Source organism: Penicillium longicatenatum (genome assembly GCF_028827895.1).
Source record: "Penicillium longicatenatum strain IBT 33135 chromosome Unknown contig_3_segment0_segment0, whole genome shotgun sequence".
NCBI classification, from domain to species: Eukaryota; Fungi; Ascomycota; class Eurotiomycetes; order Eurotiales; family Aspergillaceae; genus Penicillium; species Penicillium longicatenatum.
Window position 1 is genome coordinate 584,162 of NW_026643121.1, and position 20,477 is coordinate 604,638.

Consider the following 20,477-nt stretch of genomic DNA (forward strand, 5'->3'; position numbering starts at 1 on the left):
AGATCTGGGAATCTGAAGGCTTGACTGTTCTCCCTGCTATCCTCACATTCACTTCGGTCTTCTTTCCGCTCGAGAGACCCTTGAATGGCCCTGGCAATGCGAAAGTTCACATCTGGTCCCTTTTACTTTTTTTAACTCTGATCAGTGAATGCTACTATGATTCCGCTTACCCTCCAAAAACCATCGGTGCCCCTCGACTCGGAATTCTCCCACAAAATTCAACTAAACGCTGTTATCGCCCTAGTTGAATGAACCCATGATACCCGACTAAGATTCCCCGCGAGCACCGAAAATCAACTCAGCAGCATACCTGACTTGAACCTAAGTGGTCAGGATTTACAGTTTGCCAATTAAATCATTCCTCCATCAAAGTGAAGGAAGCATTCCGTACAGTAACGGACCAGCATCTATGTCATCCCTCGAAAAGGATAGCAACGGCCAGCCCCGGTTCCCTGGTTGCTCTAACATTCGAGATTTCGAATTTATCGGAAAGCTTGGAGAAGGGACTTTCGGGTTAGTTTTCTTTGGTCGGGTGGGGGCTTAGGACTAATTGTTGGATCAGTGAAGTGTACAAAGCAAGGTCCAAGAAAGACAATTCGGTTCTGGCCTTGAAGAAGATTCTCATGCACCATGAGAAAGAGGGTGTATGTTTGACTGCAAAATTGCCGTCGTTACACCTCCCAGCTAACCTATTCTGCAAAGTTCCCGATCACCGCAATTCGAGAGATCAAGATTCTGAAGGTGCTTTCTCATCCAAATGTCTTGCAGCTCAAGGAGATGGCGGTAGAGCGAAGCAAGGGTAAGACGTGGCCTTTGGTGGCTTTGGATCTTTATCGCAGATTGCATGTTGACACATACTCCAGGCGAGGGACGAAAGAAGCCCAGCATGTACATGGTCACCCCATATATGGAGCATGATCTTTCTGGGCTCCTGGAGAACCCATCAGTCCAATTTACCGAGCCTCAGATCAAATGCTATTTGATGCAGCTTCTTGAAGGTCTTCGTTACCTGCATGCGGTATGACTTGTTCTAAGCTGGTTCAGGGAGCTACCTTTCTGACGCATATAGCAGAGCCGTATTTTGCACCGTGACATGAAAGGTACGTTCTTATCGGTCTACCCATATTTACAATTTCAATCAAAACTCATCAACAAAATAGCTGCCAATCTTCTCATCAGTAATGGTGGAATCCTCCAGATTGCCGACTTTGGGCTTGCACGGCCCTTCGATGAACCTCCTCCGCAGCCTGGAAAGGGCGGAGGCGAAGCAAAACGAGAATACACAGCTCTGGTTGTGACCCGATGGTATCGTCCACCGGAGTTGCTACTCTCGCTCCGGAAGTACACGACGGCCGTTGACATGTGGGGTGTGGGGTAAGTTAGAGCCCATGGTTCTTGGTGGCTGGGTTCTGATATGCTCTATAGGTGTGTTTTCGGTGAGATGTTCAAGGGAAAGCCCATTCTTTCGGGCAATAGCGATCTTAATCAAGCGCAACTCATCTTCAGTCTTGTGGGGACACCAAATGACGAGAACATGCCTGGGTGGAGTTCTCTGCCGGGCTGCGAAGGGGTCAAAAACTTCGGTTTCAAGCGTGGGAACCTTGCCGACGTCTTTAAAGAGTAGGAAAATCCTGCGCCTCCCCCCCCCCTCTGCCCCCTCTCAAAACGCGGCCATTGGGCATATTGGCATGAACTAACAACGTAATAGTCAACACCCTGCCGCGGTCTCGCTACTCACTGAGCTTCTGAAGCTTGATTGGCGAAAACGTGTCAACGCCATGGATGCATTGAAACATCCTTATTTCACCACTCCGCCACTTCCTGCGCGCCCGGGGGAGATCCCCCACTTCCAGGATTCCCATGAGCTGGATCGAAAGAAGTTCCGCGGCCAACGGGCGCCCATACCCCCAGCTCCCGGGGGTAGCGCTGGTGATGCCTCTTCCAACGGAGCCTGGACCGGTCCCGGTTCTCGACCAGATTCTCGAAGTAGAATCCCAGGGGCTGCCCGAGGTGGTCGACCTAACGGGCCACCTGGGATGTCAGGAAACTCCAATCGACGTGGTCCATTCCCTTCCTCTCAACGAGACGGTGGGCTACCACCACGACCTCCCGTGTCTTCTCACCAACAGTGGGACGGTGCGCAAGCTGGATGGACCGACGACTCACGACGGGATCGTTTCCCTCAAGGCCGTCCAGGTGGTAGGTTCTCCAGCAGTATTGACTCTTATGTCCCAAATTATGGACATGCCCCCGAAAATCCACCCCCAAATGCAGATTGGCGTGGGGGGAACCGGCGTGACTATCGCCGTGAACCAGCTCGAAGAAGAAGTCGGAGTCCCGGTTTTCGAGGACCAGGGTAGTGGCTGTGCATCATCGACATCTCCATATTAATTTAGCCGGCATAATGCCCGCAACAGATGTATCATTCTCCATAAATAGGCCTTGAGAAAACTCCCTAGCAGGCAAATATCAGATATTAATTGAAATAAACTATGGATATCCATAAACCACACATTTATATAGAATTACCTTAAGGTGCTTCACGTGCTTCGGGAAGGTCTTCCCGTTTTCCAATAAGTTCTGTTTATCGAGGAGTCTAAATATACAGAGACAAAGCAAGTAGCTTTACATTGAACTTGGGTTGGAAGTACTCAAATGGACATTGTCTGCGTAAACCGTCAATTTGCTTTTATGCTTTCCCATCTCGCTACTTGATCTAACTGGTTCGAAATGTCCTCTATGAAGGATGACCAAGTCAATCGATACAGTCGCGCGGGTGAGACCTCGTTGAGGGTCCCGGTGAAATCTTTTTTCAAATGGGATGAACCCAGGTTCATAACATGTTAAGTTGATTACAGTGGAGAATCACGAGCTCCATGTTTAGTATAGAATTCGGGTCATGATTCGGGCTAGGACCATTGAGTCAGATGTGTGTAACAAGAGGGAGGGATGGGATTGCCTTACAGTTGAGAGTTTCAAGTCTCTCATACAAGTCCTTGATCACAGCAGCACTCACGTTGCTGATATCAGCCATCAGATAGGCAACCTGTTTATAGTTAATCACTTGTATCAAATGATTACACCGGAAGCAAGACTTACATCGCCCCTGCTATCGGTCATTTGCTTGTCGACATTGTGGTCACCAATGACTTCGTTGACTAATTGAACATTTACGTTAGAAAAGTTGTGCGAGGGGAGAAGATGGAGGCTCTTCAGAAGGAGAGTTCCTTACCTTTTCGCAGCACACCAGGAATGTTCTTGTGGATATAGATGACCTGCAGAAGACGAAAGGTCAATTTGACTTCCATATTCCCTCGTTAGCATTGATGAAACTCACCCGAGCGTGGTTTGGCTCATCCATTGTCAGGGAACGGAGAGTGACTTCAGGCAGGTTGACAGCACCTAGGGTGGTGCCCTCGTTGACGTATCGGGTCAGCGCCTGAGCCACCTCCACACCAATGGCACTCTGAGCCTCCTCGGTGCTTCCTCCAATGTGGGGAGTCAGGATCAGGTTCTTCAGGGAACGCAGATCGGTTCCCCATTCGTTCAATTCATTGTTGAAGTAGTCGCCGTTCCCGGCAGGCTCATTCGGGTACACATCCAGTGCGGCACCGGCAACTCGGCCACTGCGCATAGCATCAATGAGGGCGGGGATATCAACAACAGTTCCACGGCTGGCATTGATCAGGTAGCTGCCAGTTTTCATCTTCTCAAATTGCGCCTTGCCAATCATTCCCTTAGTCTCAGGAAGTTCGGGCACATGGCAGGTGATGAAATCGGCCTCGGCCATCAGTTGGTCCAAAGTTTCGACCTGGCGAGCCGTACCGAGAGACATCAGGTTAACCACATCGTAAAAGATGACCGACATACCCATGGCCTCGGCAAGGACAGACAATTGGGCACCGATGTGACCGTAACCAATGATACCTAAGAAAATTCCGTGAGTGGTTGACTCCTGCATACTGTACATGTCCCAAACCTACCCAATGTCTTGCCCCGGATCTCCCAGCACTTGTTGCTCACTTTGTTCCAAGTTCCATTGTGCATCTCGTTGGAACGGTCACCCAGCTGTCGCGCAAGGGCAATGATCTCACCGATCACCAGCTCCGCGACACTACGGGAGTTGCTGAACGGTGAATTGAAGACAGCGATACCTTGAGCAGCCGCATATTGCAGGTCCACCTGATTAGTTCCGATACAGAAGCAGCCGATCACAATCAGATTCTTGGCCTCTTTCAGGACGCGCTCGGTGAGCTTGGTCTTCGAGCGGATACCGATGACGTGTACGTCCCTATTTTCCTCCCAGTCAGCTTCCCAAGCCAGTGACTACCTCCCCATTGGTAAGAGAGAAAATCGAGGTACCTTACCGAATCTTCTCAATGAGCTGGTCCTCTGGAAGGGAAGACTTGAGGAATTCCACCTGGTAGCCCTGCTGTTGTAAAATTTCACGGCCGGCCACGTTCACGTTCTCTAGGAGCAAAACCTTGATGTCTTGTGTCGCAAAAGGCTTCAAATGTTTCGCATTCAGCACCGGGATTGTTCGGGTGAGCGCCGAGCCATGGCTGGAGGGAGAGTGGAAGGAAGCGGAGGGCGAGGTGGCCAGGTATTGAGCCTGGGCGGCCAGGTCGTCCTGGCGAGGGCGGATATCTCTGGCAGATGTCATGGTGTAGGTAGGGAAATAAGGGGGGGAAAGAAACGAGTCTAAGTGTCGAGCAATGAATGAAATGATGGAATGGCAATTAGGTCACCTTATATAAGCCCGAGTCTCCGGAATCGGATGCGATCAAAGGTTTAAACTATGAGAAAAAAATTAAAAATTAAAAATTAAAAATTAAAAATTAAAAATTAAAAATTGAAAAGGGAAGATAAACACGGAGGATATCATATTCGGTGAAGAATTGACTCATCGTCTCTCCTACCCAGGTACATGTACATGCTTCTATACTGCTACAAGGCATAGAGAAAAATCTAAAGATGCGTGACTCATTGGACTCATTAAGGCGTGATTGATGAGGGGCACATCGCGGGGCTTTTTTCTTTTCTTCCCGTCGTTTCGATCTTATCCAATCAACTGCAGCTTCCATTGGATCAGATCCACTTTCAAAATCGGTTTTCCGCATACGTTTGGACTACATAATTAGGCTCATGTAACTACATGCATGGGTCAATCTTTCTTTTCAATTCCCTAGACTTTGAGATCCTGCATCTTTTTGGCCGCCTCGTCAGTTCCTTTGGCTTGCTTGGCCTTGACTTTCTGTGACGTCGTATCCTTGGGAAGTTCCTTGACGTATGGAAGGAACTCGGGGTTTCCAGGGATGTATTTCCGCAGAACTTCGGGAACCTCGATACCCTACGGAAAGAGTTAGCAATGATTAAAGCCCCAAGAGAAGAGGAAGCACATACATCTTCCCGCTGGTAGTTCTCGAGAACGCAGCAAAGTGTCCGCTCGGTGGCACACAAGGTAGCATTCAGCGCGTGGACGTAGGTCTTCTTCAGATCGGTAGCCTTCTTGACACCAAAGCGGATCTCTAGATCACGGGACTGGTAGTCGAGACAGTTGGAGCAGGAGACGAGTTCCTTGTACTCCTGCTGGAAGGGGAACCAAGCCTCCAAGTCGTACTTCTTAGCTGCCGCGTTGTTTAGTGCACCCGACACAATAGCCATGACTTGGTATGGGAGTCCCAGAGACTGGTAGAACTCCTCCGAGGTGGCCATCATGTCCTCAAACGCTTGCCATGAGTCCTCCGGCTTGGTCAACACGAATTGTTCGATCTATAGAATACATAAGTCTCCGGACAAGGAAAACATAGGTTCTGCATAGTGGACACAATAGAATGGGTCAACTCACCTTCTCAAACTGGTGAACACGGAAAATGCCCCATGCATCTTTACCATGGGCACCAGCTTCTTTGCGGTAGCAGGTACTGTAGCCAGCGTACCTGGAAAAATCATATCAGCACTCGTAAGACAAGGCGGTGATAGCAATGGAGATGGCTCTCGTACTTGATGGGCAAGTCACTCTCCTGCAACCACTCGCTGCTATGAAGTGCAGAGAGCGGTTGCTCAGAGGTAGCAATGAGATACTTATCGGTGGACTTGTCCTCGCCCTCGGTCACCTTGTACAATTCCTCATCGAACTGCTCCAGTTGCGCGGTCTTAGCCATAAGCTCCTTGAGCATGAATTGCGGAGGCTGGTTGGGCTGGTAACCCTTCTTGAAGAGAAACTCCAGGCCATAGTTGACAAGGGCTAGGTTCAGGAAGAGACCGTAGCCAGTCAAACAATATCCTCGGTGGCCAACAATCTTGACACCACGCTCAGGGTCATATCCGTTCAGGCGAGTCAGAACCTCGTGGTGGGAGAGACAATCGGGCCGCTGCATAACGGCATCTGGAGGGGTCCAAGTCTTGATGACCTGGTTGTCATCCTATGGTCCAACATCGGCATTAGTTCACCTCCCATTTGGCTATTTTACAGGAATGGGTTCTTGCCTCATTGTTACTCAAGGGCACTGAGTCGTGAACATAGTTTCCAATTGTTCGAATCTTACGGTCCCGCTCCATTTCCTTTGCAAGAGCTGCATCCTCGGCCTGCTTTTTTCTCATGTCGACTTCGGTCTTCTGGCTGATCAGGTCGCTCGCATCTTCCTTGTTCTATCCCATCCAACTTATGAGCTATTCGTCCTTGAGGTGGGGGGAAGGTGTGGGATAAGGGGTACCTTCTTCTTCATGCCGATCTGCTTCATGAGAGCATTGAGCTCGGAGCCAATTTGTGTAACCGCATACCGGGCTAATCATAAATTAGAAGCTGCTTCCCAGGTCGATCGGCCCACAGACATACCTTGGCGGGCCTCCTCGTACAGTGCGATCACTTCGTCCACAGTCTCCTCTGGGGCATGGCGTCTGCGCTGGCTCTCCTTGATCTTATTGGGGTCACCACCGCGCTCGGCGACAAAATCATTGAGGTCCAACATGGTTAGTAAGGGGGCAAAATCAAAACGTGAGTCACTGGGACTGGTGGAGGGGTAAAATGGGAAAAAAGGCGCGCGCACAGCGGGGGATTGATTACTTAATCCAAACATGATCAATCCGTTCGTGCCTTTCCAAGTCCTCATCATAAAGATGGACAGAAACGATACTAAGTTTTGAAATAACCGACATCTGACCCTAGGGATTCCTCTACATACTACTTGATCGAACTCCCCTTCTCCTCACGGGGTAAGAATCCTTTCATGTGTCGATGGGCCCGACTGGGGCCCGGCATTTCATTACTCTATGCAGATGTCAAATACATGTTTCCCTAGCCCTGAAACGCAATAAAAGAAACCCATGATTCAAAACAACCCAAGCCCCAAGATTCCACCGATCCAGAATGATCATAACAAGGAGAGAAGAATAAAAACACAACAATAACACAGGGAGAGAAAGGCGTAGGAGAGCGAATAGTCAAATGTTCGTGGGATGGCTCCACAAGAGGGAGCTCCTAAACAATGTTAGCTCCAGATTGGCCTCGCAGTATTAAACGTGATTGGTGGGAGGTTAAAAGCATTCGGCGTATAGTGGTGAGAAAAGGGAAGGATGAAGACAGTTGAGTACTTGCGCAGCAGGTCCAGGAGCTCCAATCCCTCATAACCTCGTCTGCTTCATCCTCCCTTGTAAGCAAAGGGACCTAACATACCAGGGGGGATAGATGCCATAACGTGAATCAATCTCAGATCACATCAAGGCACACTTGTTGCCCCCGGTAGGTTGGGACGGGTTCTGAGATTTCTCGATCTCCCCAATCATCAATTCAAATGCGTTGTCAACATTGAAGTCAAGGAAGGCACTGGCCTCGGTGAATGCGCAGTTGACTTCTTCCGCCAATTTGCGGCCCTCATCCAATGAGACTTGTCGTTGTTCCGGCTTCAGATCACTCTTATTGCCTACCACCACCAGAGGCACTTCGTCTGCCCCCTATTGTTCCACACGATAGCAAATTAGACATCCATCTCTGAAAATAAATAGCCTTGAAGGGGGTCATTACCAGATGATTCAAGATCTTGTCGCGTATAGTTTTTACCATCTCAAAAGACTGGCGCGATGTCACCGAGTATGCAATGATATACCCATGGATGCCGATGAAATGCTTGGAGTTCAAAATGCTGTATTCATCCTATACAAAAGAGGTCAGCTATTAAGAAACCCTTTCCTCTGTATCCAAGAGAGCAGAGGCATACCTGTCCAGCCGTGTCTACGATTTCGGTGGCATAGTCCTGGCCATTGTATTTGATGATTCGGCTGAAGGTATTCTCAATTGTGGGGTAATAACTTTCCACGAAGTGATGCTCAACAAAGCGGACCGTAAGGGAGGATTTTCCTGAGGCAGCCAGTGTCAGTACACCAGACAAGTTCCCTAGAATAGCGATGCTGATCAAGGCTCATACCCACGGAACGACTGCCAACAATAGCAATCTTTCTCTGCTTCGGTGCAGCGGGCATAATGAAGAATGTCTTGGAGTAAAAGAGAAGAATTGGATATAGTGATATGTGGAAGCCGAGTGAGAGGTCTCAGAACGATTTGGCGATCGATGGGAGCTCGCGGTTCGAGTGGCAAATCCACAGGTTGAAGCAATCGGGGGAGCTCGGGGTGCAAATGCTGCAAACAGGCGATTAGATACCCGATCTGGGGCCGCACGTGAGATAATCATAGCATTCCGATAGGTAATTTATATGGGATGGAGTTCTGCACACTACTAATACGAATACTTGATATCAAGCGATGGGAGGATTTAGAGAAAAAGGGTATCAATCATTAATTAAACCTCACCAAGACTCTTATGTCCGCATCCTATCTTCAGGATACCGGAGGGTAAGACGAAAAAAAGAAAAAAGCCACCGTCGCCATCACCATAATCATAACGTACAAAGATGCCACAGCAGACTTAGATAGTCAATTGAAATAACAACAATATCATTCAATGGTGTCTTGGATTCGACCCACGAGGTCCAGCAGTCGAACATGGAATCCATTTGGATCACCTTGTACGTGGACGGGTTGAAGTTCCTGCTCGATCTTGCGGTGATACTGCATGAATTCCTCAACCGTCGACATAATAACCGATAAGTCCCTAGAATGCAATGAATTCGTTATGTCGGCACGAGCACTGGAATTGAGACACAGGGCCAGGAGGAGGACCGCCAAATATCCCACCGCAACGTTATGATGAACAGCCGGGACAGAATGTGCCTAGATATCAATAGATTAGCAGCCAGGTAAGATGAAAAAAGATGCATGTGGTGGTTTCATACTTCTGAAGTGGAATCGACATGAACCAAAAACATATGTAACAATTGGTCGAGAAGGGACGGACCTGAGCTGCGTGAGGTGAGGAAAATGATTCGCGAGGTTTCGCTTTGTTCAGTTAGGTTAATCAGAGCCCCCAGTGCCAGAATGACCGTATCTAGAGAAGTGGTGTTTTCCTGAGCGTGGGGCTCCTTGGCCAAGTCGGCAAAGTTGCTGATTGCGATTGTGGCCAATTCGTCTATCATCTCCGGTGTTGCGAAGTCATCGCAAAGGCTAGGGTGGCTGTTGGTCACATTCAAGATCACTCGAATATAGAGACTTTGAATGCTCTGGCTGGTCATATTCACTGGACTGTCGCCTGTCGCTGAAAGCAAACCATACAAACTTGAAATGGAACTCAGAACCTCACGATGGTCCTCCGAAAGAGGCCCTCCAGTTGTCGTATGTGCCTCCAGGATAGACAAGGCCAAGATCAAATTCTGGGAGGCGTCTGGCCCAATGGTGGTTGAACCCTTCTCATGATGAGAGTTGGTAGATAGCATGAGATTTACCAATCGCTTCAAAAAGGGCACAGGAAGACCGCTGGAATTCTCGCCTTTGCCCTGAACTGCCGCAACAGTCATCCCCAGGCATTGCAGTATTAAGAGGCAAGGGGATAACTTGGCCACATAATCATCGGGAAGCAGAATCGACTGGAGCTGTGGGAGGATGTGTTGAATGGACAGTTGAGTAGCCTTGGCTATTCTCAGGTGCGGGGCACGTGTCATCGCGAACAGGCCCTCTTGAATGCTTAACAAAGGAAGCGATATATCCAAAAGCTTGGGCAAAGCAGTCTTGGCGAGAATATAGGGAAGAGGTCTGCCTATGGCACAAAGTTTATAGGCACAGAGGGCAAGTGAAGAAGAAATCAGGTCCAGATCCCTGCAAAACAGATCCACCAGTCTCTTATCAAAACTGCACTCCAGGAATTGACTTGCAAGCTTTGTATCTAGTAACTTGCTGCAGAGTTGCACTAATGCACTGCACCGACCCGATGTGGAAATGTGGGTATCTTCAATATCTTCGAAGATGGACTCGATCGCGCCGCGGTAACGAGCATTTCCACCAGCTTGACGAAGTTCATGGATGCTCCGAACTGTCCCATCATCATTGTCAGGTTCCTCAATAGTGAAAAGACGAGCCCGAGACTCAGTATTGGGATTCATGTGGTCACGTTCGACTAGCGAGTCATTCTGCTCCACACCAGCTGCAAGATTTACGCTCGAGGACCCAGTTTCCAAAGCAAGGTCATCTAAAAATGAGCGTTGGCGGGCATATGTAACCTTTGAGCCACGTAAAAGGGGAGAGGGTGCAACAGAAGGGTCCCGACCATGGCTATCACATTGGCTCTCGACCGGCGTTCTTGATAGTACAAGGTCGGGTTGTCGATTTGGCGTAGGAGGAGCTAAGGGAGAAGATATTTGGCTATCAACCAGCGTATCTGATGGTGACCCCTCCGCTGAACGTTCCCTAGTACCCAGCGAGTCGATTAGTCTCCGACGGCCAGGAGTACAATTTCCCACAACTGGTATGATAGACTTTGGAGATCCAGGAGAATTGAAGCTAGTTTGCGCGTTTCGAGTGACACGTTTCTGTGTCTCGGAACTTTTGGGTCGCTCATTCTCGCGTGCGGAGGTACCAGGCATTCCGATATTGTCCAAATATTCGGTAGACTTAGGTGTCTGGAGTTTGAAGTTCCCTAGCTCGTCGTCTCCCAATTGCTTGATGCCCGCTTGATGATTAGTTGCGCCTTTTCTCCTCTGCGGTGAGGCGGATATAATCTGGGGGGCTGCTGTATTCAATTTCTCGGTGGGAATACTGCCAGGTTTGACATCCTTCTCAACCATTATAGGTTTTCCTGGGCCGACAATATCCTGTCGTAAGGTGGCTGTATGCCCATTCGAGCCATGCCGCCGTCTTTTTCGCCTCGGCTTATATTGCTGCTGATCTTCTTCGTCTGAGGATGGTAGATCATAAATCTTCTCATCCGAAGCCTCGGACAACCCCTGGGGCTTTCCCTCTTTCTGTTCGCTGTTTAAAATGCGATGATTTGATTGGCGTGAATGGCGCGATCTAGTTGGTGTATGTTTGGTAGTTGACGTACGAGAGAGTACGGACTTGGATTGCGATTCATTATGAGCGCTAGAGCGATAGGTCACCAGTCGCCGACTTCGGGGGAGTGATTCCATTCTTGCTAATTGCGATAGCTTCAAATGGCTAGCATGCGCGTCAAATAAGAAAGGCACAAGAGGACTCGTGGAGACTGGTTCAAAGGCTCCGCAGGTTGATCCAGGGCTGGAGGGCGTCTGCGAGCGAAGGAGGCATGCCGCAGACGGCTGGATCGAGTCTCGTTTTTTCTTCTTCAAGGGAGGAGCAGTCCGAAAGGATAGATGATGATGACAGCAAGGCCGTTAAATGGGAGAACTTCCCAGATATGCGCGACAAAGTCCTGCGAGTCCCGAGGCTTATTCAGCGGGACCGATAAGGATGAGTGCGGAGGGCAGGTCATTCTTAGACCGATAGCTACGATAAGAGAAAATCCCCTCTCCCCACTTTCTATCACTTGCTCAAGGTCGTGTGTCCTCCGACTTTTGCTTTTTTTGATCTTTCTCTCTCTCCCTGCTTCAATATATACTCGCATATCTTCTCTAATGGCTAGCAAAGACCCTGTTCCATCGCCCGCCCAAGGCGTTGGCCCTGTCTATCAGCCAGACGGTGAGAAGCCCACAGCAACCGTCTCCAAGGAAGTCTCCTACGAAAACGTCCATGTGCTGTCCCAAACACCCCAATTGATCGCTTTACTTACGTGAGAATATTATCTCTTCTCGATGCTTACTGCAAGATGTATCGAGACATCTAACCAATTCGTAGGATGATTCGCGACAAACGGACCGCCCGAGCAGATTTTATTTTCTACTCCAACCGCATCATCCGGCTGCTAGTGGAAGAGGGGCTGAACCACCTGCCTGTAGTGGAACAGTCGGTCACCACCCCCGTCGGGCGGGCCTACTTGGGAGTCAAGTTCGAGGGGAAGATCTGTGGTGTGTCGATCATGAGAGCTGGAGAGGCCATGGAACAAGGGTTGCGAGATTGCTGCCGATCCGTTCGTATTGGCAAAATTTTAATCCAGAGGGATGAGGAGACCTGCATGCCGAAGCTCTTCTATGAAAAATTGCCAGTCGATATTGCGGATCGATGGGTCCTGCTCCTGGATCCAATGTTTGCAACTGGTAGGTGCCAATGTCACATTGACTACCCGCGGCTTTCGCAACCATACTGATACTTCATAGGAGGATCTGCAACATTGGCCGTAGAGGTGCTGAAGCAGAAAGGCGTCCCTGAGCACCGGATTCTATTTCTCAATCTGATCGCAAGCCCTTCTGGAGTTGCGGAATTCGCGGAGAGATTCCCCAAGCTTCGGGTTGTCACATCTTTCATTGATCAAGGACTTGATGATAAAAAGTATGAGGCTCCCTTCTTTTCCGGGCTCTTCGGCCATAACTAATTGGTTGCAGGTATATCATCCCTGGGCTGGGAGATTTTGGTGATCGATACTACACATTGTAGTGCGATCTTCGCCAATAACAACTTACTTAGTCCAAGCTTTGAGGCTATTTGCGGTCTATCTGTAAATTCTCAGTAGCGCAAGTATCAACACCCGGGGTGGCTTCGATGCATCAATCCCCAACAAAAAAGGGGGTCTCTTCGTATCAAGCTCCGAACGGGTCGGACTCGTAATCTGAGTTCGCCTAGGTAATGCACCGGAGAATGAAGAGTATGTTCTGAGAATAAAGCAAAGATGAATTTGTGGATGCGCCGAAGTGTATATAGATGAGATCATCGAAATTGATACCGTTTCCCTTGCGCCAGTTCGCCCCGTAACAACAGAATCAATAGTCATCTTCCTCGAAGCCATCTCCAGGTACCACATCTGCTGAAGGGCCGGTTTTGCGACTTGTTACCTGTGAGCTGACTGCCCCGTCATACTGGTTCGCGGTGTCCTTGGCAACCGCGTCACACGCGTCCACCCAGTCCGAATAGACATCGACGGCGGCGGAAAGATCTATTGGACAATCAGAAAAGAGTCACAGGTGATGCGACCAGGGAATGACGCACAATTGATGCCAGTCTGGAACTTCTGGCCACAAACTTTGCAGGACAGATCGCCGAGACCGAGTTTCTTGTCTAGCTTGACGATGACCGAGTTCTCGTGGTTGCAAAAAAGACAGGCGAAAGTGGTTGAAAGGGGTTCCCGCTTTATATACCAGTCAGCTCCCTGGCGTGGTCCGGATCCAGTATCTGCTTACCTTTCGGGGCCCTTGGGGTTTAGAGGAAGACTTGCGCTTGCCCTATTAGGAGCCGATTAATATTGTAGAAATGGTGACAAACAAGGGATGATGTGAAATTACCATGCTCTACGATGACTTTGAGATAAAGAGTTTGGAGAGGTAAGAAGGCGAAGTTCAGCTAATGATAGTGGACTTCGTGCGGAGAATGAGAGTCGCAACAACTGAAGTGGAGCGGGAGCTTCTTGGGCAAAAAAGAGGATCTTAGTAACCGCCCACTCACAGTAAGAGGAGCAAACACCATGGCCTTCAACCGACTATGTCCTAGATCGTATCCCTTGATCAAGAAAACAAACCACTGACACTTTGCTTGATACCTCTGAATCTGCTACTGCTACTGGGGACTTTTGATTTTGAACTGCATAGGATCAGTGATTTTAATAGGATCATTGCTATGTGGAGGATGAGTAGGATCTGAAACATGTATGGCCTATAAGACATAGAAATCAAAGTAAACAGGAGTATGGGATCTATCTTGGGATTTGCGACCATCCTGATGTTTGAGGATGAGATTCATGATATCATGAAATCCAGTCATTCCATAGCGTATGGAAGCCCACCAATCACAATTCGGTAGCGAAACAAATTTGTCTGTGTGTCACATGAGACTGGGACTGTGGCTGAGTCAGCCACAGATAGGGCCCGGTGGGCTCGCTTAGCCGAGTTTTCTGTGGGTTTTCGATTTCAACCCTCCCGTCGACCCGTGCAGCGAGAATCTCGAAACCTTCCGAGCGCCGTGGTGCGATACCTTTGTCTGTCTTTTAACAACACACAGATAGACCCGACTCGCAATCATGGCTGTTGGCAAGTAAGTCTTGCTACACTCTCGCTTAGTCTCATCGAATCTTTTCAATTAACGCACCTCGTCACCAGGAACAAGCGCCTTTCCAAGGGTAAGAAGGGTATCAAGAAGCGGACCGTCGACCCCTTCACGCGCAAGGATGAGTACTCCGTGAAGGTGAGTTTCCTGAAAACCGAAAGCAACTTTAAGAGTACTGGATCAACTAACGCTTTCGCTGTCAGGCCCCCTCGACCTTCCAGACCCGCGAGTAGGATCCTCCCCCTCCCTTTCCCACCCACCATTTTCATTTTCCCCATTCCTCCTTGGTAACTCGGGCCTGAAATTTGTGTACTAACGGAATTGAAAAGTGTCGGCAAGACTCTGGTCAACCGTACTAGCGGTCTGAAGAACGCCAACGACTCCCTTAAGGGCCGTATCTTCGAGGTCTCCCTCGCTGACCTGCAGAACGATGAGGACCACGCTTTCCGCAAGGTCAAGCTCCGTGTGGACGAGATCCAGGGCAAGAACTGCCTGACCAACTTCCACGGTCTGGACTTCACCACCGACAAGCTGCGCTCCCTCGTTCGCAAGTGGCAGTCTCTGATTGAGGCCAACGTCACCGTGAAGACCACTGACGACTACCTTATCCGTTTGTTCGCCATCGCCTTCACCAAGAGACGCCCCAACCAGATCAAGAAGACCACCTACGCTCGCTCGTCTCAAATTCGTGCCATCCGCAAGAAGATGACCGAGATTATGCAGCGTGAGGCTTCCAGCTGCACTTTGTCTCAGCTCACCCACAAGCTCATTCCTGAGGTCATTGGTCGTGAGATCGAGAAGTCCACCCAGGGCATCTACCCCCTGCAGAATGTATGTTTCCTTTCCATTATCATAGCCGGCTGGTTCTGTTATCTGACAAGTCTTCTCTAGGTTCACATTCGCAAGGTTAAGCTGCTCAAGTCGCCCAAGTTCGACCTGGGTGCCCTCCTGGCTCTCCACGGCGAGTCCGCAACTGATGACAAGGGCCAGAAGGTGGAGCGCGAGTTCAAGGAGCAGGTCCTTCAGACTGTTTAAGGGTTTTTCAATTTGAAGTGATGTGAAATACTGGTCAATCATGGCAATTATTGTCTCCCGATCAATAGGATAACAAAAAAGTTCATGACATGTATGGCAAATACACATCGCTGTTGTGGAGCCCAGGGTTTTGCAACGTATTCTGTAGAGATGGTGTAACGAGTAGTTCATTTCTCTTAGACTAATTGCACTTCGTTGCCCGTTGGGTAGCTTTTTATGTTCGATTTTTCGCTGCTCATCCGTTTTGGGCAAGAGCGAAAAAGGATGTCACGTACTTCGGTGATTCTTGACTTTGAATTAGTGCATTGTCTAACTGGAGGAATGGATTTAACGTATGCCCCGCTGATGTTAGGGACTAGTCACTAGAGAAGATCTCTGTGGAACCTCCCCTAGCCCCGGTCATCTGTGCCCGTCATGTAAAGCTGACAACATATATTCATTTTATAGGTCACTTTGCAATTGCTGTTTTAGTTGATAAGACGATGATGTTGGTTCATTTTAGAATAATAGTATTCCCTAGGAGTTAATGTCTAAAGAATATCGGATGATCTAACATAGTACATAGATTATTTTGTTGAGAATTGCTGATTATACACTGCTTTACTGGTTATACTGATTCAACTATTTATACACACCGGCGAAACGCCACCTGGTTTGAGTAATGCCCTTGACGAGCATTCCTTCTTGGGGGCTTTAGTTTTACCCACTATATTAACAATTCTCATATTTAATTTGGTACTACTTTAACGCAAATGAGATTCAGATGTGACAGTATACCAAAGAAGATTATTCAGTCTCCTCAGGCCTAATAGCGAAGATTACTTGACTATTGTAACCCTTAATAATCAAGACAAGTAGTGGCTTTCGCCTATTAACGTTAAGTCGTTTAATAACCACCATATGTAAGGCGACAAGGTGTCCATCTCGATAACGCTTTAATTTAGCAGGTATATCAATAGGGAAAGTCGCCGTCTAGTCGGCATTACATTTTAATTTTTAAATTGCCTTCCCTTTACTAGGTAGTATATAGAATAAATAGGCACTTGAGTCTTGACTTTTGAATATATACTTGATAAGATTTCTATTATAGATTATAAGTACTAGGCTACCCCAGATAGGGCCCGGTGAAGTGTAACTGATATTATGGTGTTCAATCATGGATGATAGATCTCTAAAAATGGTTAGGATTAGTTAATTAGTTAATTGGCTTTAAAAGGCACACTGGTGACTGGTCAAGGGCACAATCCAAATTAGGTGGTGTTTGGGCCTTGGCTATTGTGTATTAACAGTGAAATCAGGATAAAATTATTCATAAAAGTTTTGGAAATATTCTGGGCCTAGGGGCTAGCTACCCGTCTAAGCCAGTATCGGCTACGCCAACATGAACAGGAATTTTAGAAAGCGATGAAGTTACTATCATTGATAAGCCTTGCCGTATTAGAGAGTCGAGACCTATAGTCTAGCTTAATGGCTAGGCCCATGATTTATATACTAGAGTAATATGACTAATATTTAAGCTCTTCCCATTATGTACAGTCTGAGACCTACTGCGATATATGCCTCAGGCATGATAAGAAATTAAGGATATTAAAGGAGGAATATTGATCTAGTCGCGCTACTCTACTGAGTCACGTGGGGTTCAAGCACAGACCACGGAATGCATCCATATTAGGGTAATCTAAGTAGAGCAAGCCTGACTGACTCTTCTTTCTCTATGGAGTATAGAGATGGTGTTATAACCTATGAATATTGTATATCTACTCTTCTTATTTTTATTGATTTACTGTATCATGAGGATAGATTTATTACTATTCAAATGACCGGTCTCCTTACCGCCTATGGCAGACTATCGGCGGGTGGAACCGGGGTAGAACCTCGATCACGGAGCCATACGTATGTAGTTAGGATACCCCGGATTCGTCCTTCTGTAACACATGTAGTTCCAGTGTTCCACATGAATCACACTATTATATTAACCTTCTCTAATCATACCTTTAATTTTATACTTAGTTACTAATACCGTCTACTATTATATTATTACGAGTAACGACGAGACTTTACTTATGATATGGATGTTTTATCATTATGTATTGAATATCGAAACCTTTATACGTTCTTAGGAGTTCTTACATGGTTTTCACTAGAATATTTTATTGTTCTTCGCTGAAATCATGATATACTACGTTAACTTTTATGTCTATACCTTATGTATTTACTTATTAGTACTCATTATTTAGTAGAAAGATTCTAAACTAGGTTGATTAAGAATACCTAGACTAGCTTAGCTTAATTATAAAGCCTTAAGTATCTACCCTTTTTGACAATTTTCTTGAGATAGGTAATTAATTACCCTTAGAGCCTATATAATTCTGAATGTTATAGTATTATAGTTCTAGTTAATAATTATAGGCGTATGATTATAGAAAACATAGGCTTTGATTATATCAATAGCATAGAACTCGCGTTCATAGGCCTATAAATCTTAATAATAATAGATATATTATATATACTATTGAAAGCAAGACTATTTAAGAATAAAGTTAAAAGATATAAAGTCTTTTTCTATTCTTAAATTTAATAAGTTCTTTTATTTTTACTACTTCTTCCTCTTCTATAGTATCATTTCTAAGTAGATAAAATATAGTAGCTAATGAACTATCCTAATATATATATATATGTAATAGGTTATATAAATAATAGAGACATTTAACTAATATAATAATAATAGAGTATTAGCATAACTTATATAAACTTTATAAATATTATGAGTTATAAAATAAAGATTATATAATTTATGATTTTTATTAGTATTTTAGTTAGTAGTCTATTATTATTTAGGTAATCTATCATTTTAAGAGAATAAATCTATTAAAGTAAATCCTAAAAAAAAAAGACTTAGTAGTTTTTAATACCATATATGAATTCAAGTAAATTTAGCCTATAATTAAATTATCTTTAAAAGTTAATATTGAAGTAGCTAAAGATTAACTCTAGCCTCTGGGTAAGTAAGGATCTAAAAATAGACTACTCATATAAAACTCATTTAAGCTCCATTTATATTACTTAAGATATATTATGAAAAGCCTCTGAAAAATTTAATTCAAGAATTTTAAAAGGTTATAAGCTATAGTACTTATATATTTTTCTGTTTAAACAGATATAAAATTAAAAATAATAGTTATATAAGAATAAAGCTCTGAGCAAGGAATTAAGATTATTTAAAATATAATCTGATAAGGTAATACCTAATTTGATAACTTATAATAATTATTCTTTTATATAGAGTAAAAGTTGATTTTTTATAAGACTAAATAAAAGATTAGGAATATAAAAAGATAAAATAATTCATATCTAAGTATAAGGAATAGATATATGATTTAGTATAATAATTATAAAGTATTTAACATAAATAAAAGTTATCTAATAATAAATAGATCATTAGAAATTCATCAAGTAATGTTGTACTTATAAAATGAAATTAATATAAGATAAGTAATAAATTAGAATAATAAATACAATAGATAATTGTTTTTAATTTTTTAAGATGAATAGAAAGAAAGATACAATAAAGAGAAACATAAATATGAAAATAATATATTTTAGGTTTGTTAATAAAAAAAAGGTAAGATAAAGATAACCTAATTAGTTTAAAGGGATACCTTAGAGTAAGTAAGTCAATAATATTAGTATATATATATATATATATCTAAGATAAATTGAGTTATAGAAGATTATTATAGTATAATATAATCTAAAAACTATAATCAAGTATTAATTTAATATAATTATAATAATAGTAATCTAAACGGCTTACAGAATTCTTATTAAGTCTGAATTTTCTTTAATAAGTACATATTAAAAATAGGAGAAAAGAAGCTATATATACTATAGATTAACTAAATAGAACCTATGATTAGATAGTAATATAAATTTAGTTTTTTTTCATTAATTAAAAGTCAATTTAAACTTAGTTTATTTGATCTATTATATTTGATTTATTATCCCTAGATATATATTATATAAAACTAGAAATATCTCAATTATAGAATTTTGATTTACATAATATAGTAATTATATAGAAATAAAAATTGATAGAAATCTAATATATATATAATAGGTAGATTTAGGAAACTATTATCAAAGATAGGTAAGTAGTGCCTCTATTAAACTATTAGTATTACACGGTGCTAACTAGTTATAGTGAGTATCGCTTATAGTGGTGCTATATATATATTAAGGCTTATTTTTAAGTCTTAGTCATAATCGTACCATTACTATTAGGCCTTACATAGGCTGAGGTCTATAGATTAGACTCTTATTAGCCTACGCTAGGTAGTGCGCCTAGTTAAGCTATACTTAGGCTCTATATTAAGTAATAAGGGACTAAGGATACCTCTCCTAGTAGGGTAGTTATCTTAAGTATAAAATAAGTATAAAGATAGAACTATAGGTTCTAAGTAACAATATATAATTAAACATAAAGAACTAAATATAGATATAGTAACGACTATCCTTATATACCCTTCGTGTTCCTACTCTAGATCTACTCCTAGGAGTATATCCTAGAGTCACTATATACTCCTACGTATACTCTAGGGAGTTAACGCGGGAGTCACAGTCACGTAATATCGGCCTTTAAGCATAGGAGATTCCTTAGCGGTCTATAATTCTACCTTATAGCTCCTCCTTTACACGTGATCCCGTTCTTAGGTCCCTTCTATCCTAAATTGGTTAGTCTATAGTCCTCCTACGGTGCGGACTAAGTGGGTCCATAATAATTAGGGCTTCTCCCTCTCTTTCCTTTCCTCTTCTCTATTAGTCTCCTCTCTTTTCTCTCCTAGGTAACTATTATTAAAAGATTTAATGAATTATTATACTTATTAATATCATAAGATAAGAGAATATATTATGGTAAAATATAAAGGGCTTTATATTAATAGGTAAATTTCATCAA

General features: G+C 44.6%; 8 protein-coding genes across 8 annotated transcripts; 3 read left to right on the top strand and 5 right to left on the bottom strand.

Annotated features, from left to right (window-relative positions):
• Window positions 1-406: 406 nt before the first annotated feature.
• N7484_005585 (CDC2/CDK family serine/threonine-protein kinase) lies at window positions 407-2,360 on the top strand (the record flags this gene model as incomplete). Its single annotated transcript, XM_057116004.1, has 8 exons — window positions 407-513; window positions 563-644; window positions 703-799; window positions 864-1,018; window positions 1,070-1,100; window positions 1,161-1,374; window positions 1,426-1,620; window positions 1,709-2,360. Coding segments are annotated over 8 exons (1,533 nt in total), but the record flags the coding sequence as incomplete, so codon positions are not given.
• A 520-nt stretch (window positions 2,361-2,880) lies between these two features.
• On the bottom strand, window positions 2,881-4,663 carry N7484_005586 (D-3-phosphoglycerate dehydrogenase; the record flags this gene model as incomplete). Its single annotated transcript, XM_057116005.1, has 7 exons — window positions 2,881-2,909; window positions 2,965-3,046; window positions 3,100-3,158; window positions 3,233-3,275; window positions 3,338-3,927; window positions 3,984-4,291; window positions 4,368-4,663. The coding sequence occupies 7 exons, from the start codon at window positions 4,661-4,663 to the stop codon at window positions 2,881-2,883; spliced, it is 1,407 nt and encodes a 468-aa protein (XP_056971888.1).
• Window positions 4,664-5,185: 522 nt separating this feature from the next.
• N7484_005587 (serine--tRNA ligase SES1) lies at window positions 5,186-6,971 on the bottom strand (the record flags this gene model as incomplete). Its single annotated transcript, XM_057116006.1, has 7 exons — window positions 5,186-5,350; window positions 5,404-5,772; window positions 5,849-5,939; window positions 6,004-6,425; window positions 6,511-6,651; window positions 6,717-6,787; window positions 6,839-6,971. 7 exons carry the CDS (start codon window positions 6,969-6,971, stop codon window positions 5,186-5,188), a joined length of 1,392 nt encoding a protein of 463 aa, XP_056971889.1.
• A 742-nt stretch (window positions 6,972-7,713) lies between these two features.
• rhbA (Rheb family small GTPase rhbA) lies at window positions 7,714-8,478 on the bottom strand (the record flags this gene model as incomplete). Its single annotated transcript, XM_057116007.1, has 4 exons — window positions 7,714-7,953; window positions 8,024-8,152; window positions 8,217-8,356; window positions 8,424-8,478. 4 exons carry the CDS (start codon window positions 8,476-8,478, stop codon window positions 7,714-7,716), a joined length of 564 nt encoding a protein of 187 aa, XP_056971890.1.
• Window positions 8,479-8,950: 472 nt separating this feature from the next.
• On the bottom strand, window positions 8,951-11,511 carry N7484_005589 (WAPL family protein; the record flags this gene model as incomplete). The annotated part of the gene is made up of 2 exons (XM_057116008.1): window positions 8,951-9,226; window positions 9,289-11,511. 2 exons carry the CDS (start codon window positions 11,509-11,511, stop codon window positions 8,951-8,953), a joined length of 2,499 nt encoding a protein of 832 aa, XP_056971891.1.
• A 462-nt stretch (window positions 11,512-11,973) lies between these two features.
• Window positions 11,974-12,889, top strand: N7484_005590 (uracil phosphoribosyltransferase; the record flags this gene model as incomplete). Its single annotated transcript, XM_057116009.1, has 4 exons — window positions 11,974-12,128; window positions 12,194-12,552; window positions 12,613-12,784; window positions 12,838-12,889. The coding sequence occupies 4 exons, from the start codon at window positions 11,974-11,976 to the stop codon at window positions 12,887-12,889; spliced, it is 738 nt and encodes a 245-aa protein (XP_056971892.1).
• Window positions 12,890-13,212: 323 nt separating this feature from the next.
• Window positions 13,213-13,734, bottom strand: N7484_005591 (transcription elongation factor 1 family protein; the record flags this gene model as incomplete). The annotated part of the gene is made up of 4 exons (XM_057116010.1): window positions 13,213-13,385; window positions 13,439-13,577; window positions 13,630-13,671; window positions 13,732-13,734. The coding sequence occupies 4 exons, from the start codon at window positions 13,732-13,734 to the stop codon at window positions 13,213-13,215; spliced, it is 357 nt and encodes a 118-aa protein (XP_056971893.1).
• A 615-nt stretch (window positions 13,735-14,349) lies between these two features.
• On the top strand, window positions 14,350-15,646 carry rps1 (40S ribosomal protein eS1). The gene is made up of 5 exons (XM_057116011.1): window positions 14,350-14,476; window positions 14,542-14,626; window positions 14,692-14,717; window positions 14,818-15,319; window positions 15,380-15,646. The coding sequence occupies exons 1-5, from the start codon at window positions 14,463-14,465 to the stop codon at window positions 15,521-15,523; spliced, it is 771 nt and encodes a 256-aa protein (XP_056971894.1). The 5' UTR covers window positions 14,350-14,462; the 3' UTR covers window positions 15,524-15,646.
• Window positions 15,647-20,477: the final 4,831 nt, after the last annotated feature.

Bases quoted from the DNA above. Each gene is read 5' to 3' on its own strand.
- rps1 (XM_057116011.1), top strand. The intron at 14,627-14,691 runs GTGAGTTTCCTG...TTTCGCTGTCAG, and splicing joins AGGATGAGTACTCCGTGAAG to GCCCCCTCGACCTTCCAGAC. The intron at 14,718-14,817 runs GTAGGATCCTCC...GGAATTGAAAAG, and splicing joins TCGACCTTCCAGACCCGCGA to TGTCGGCAAGACTCTGGTCA.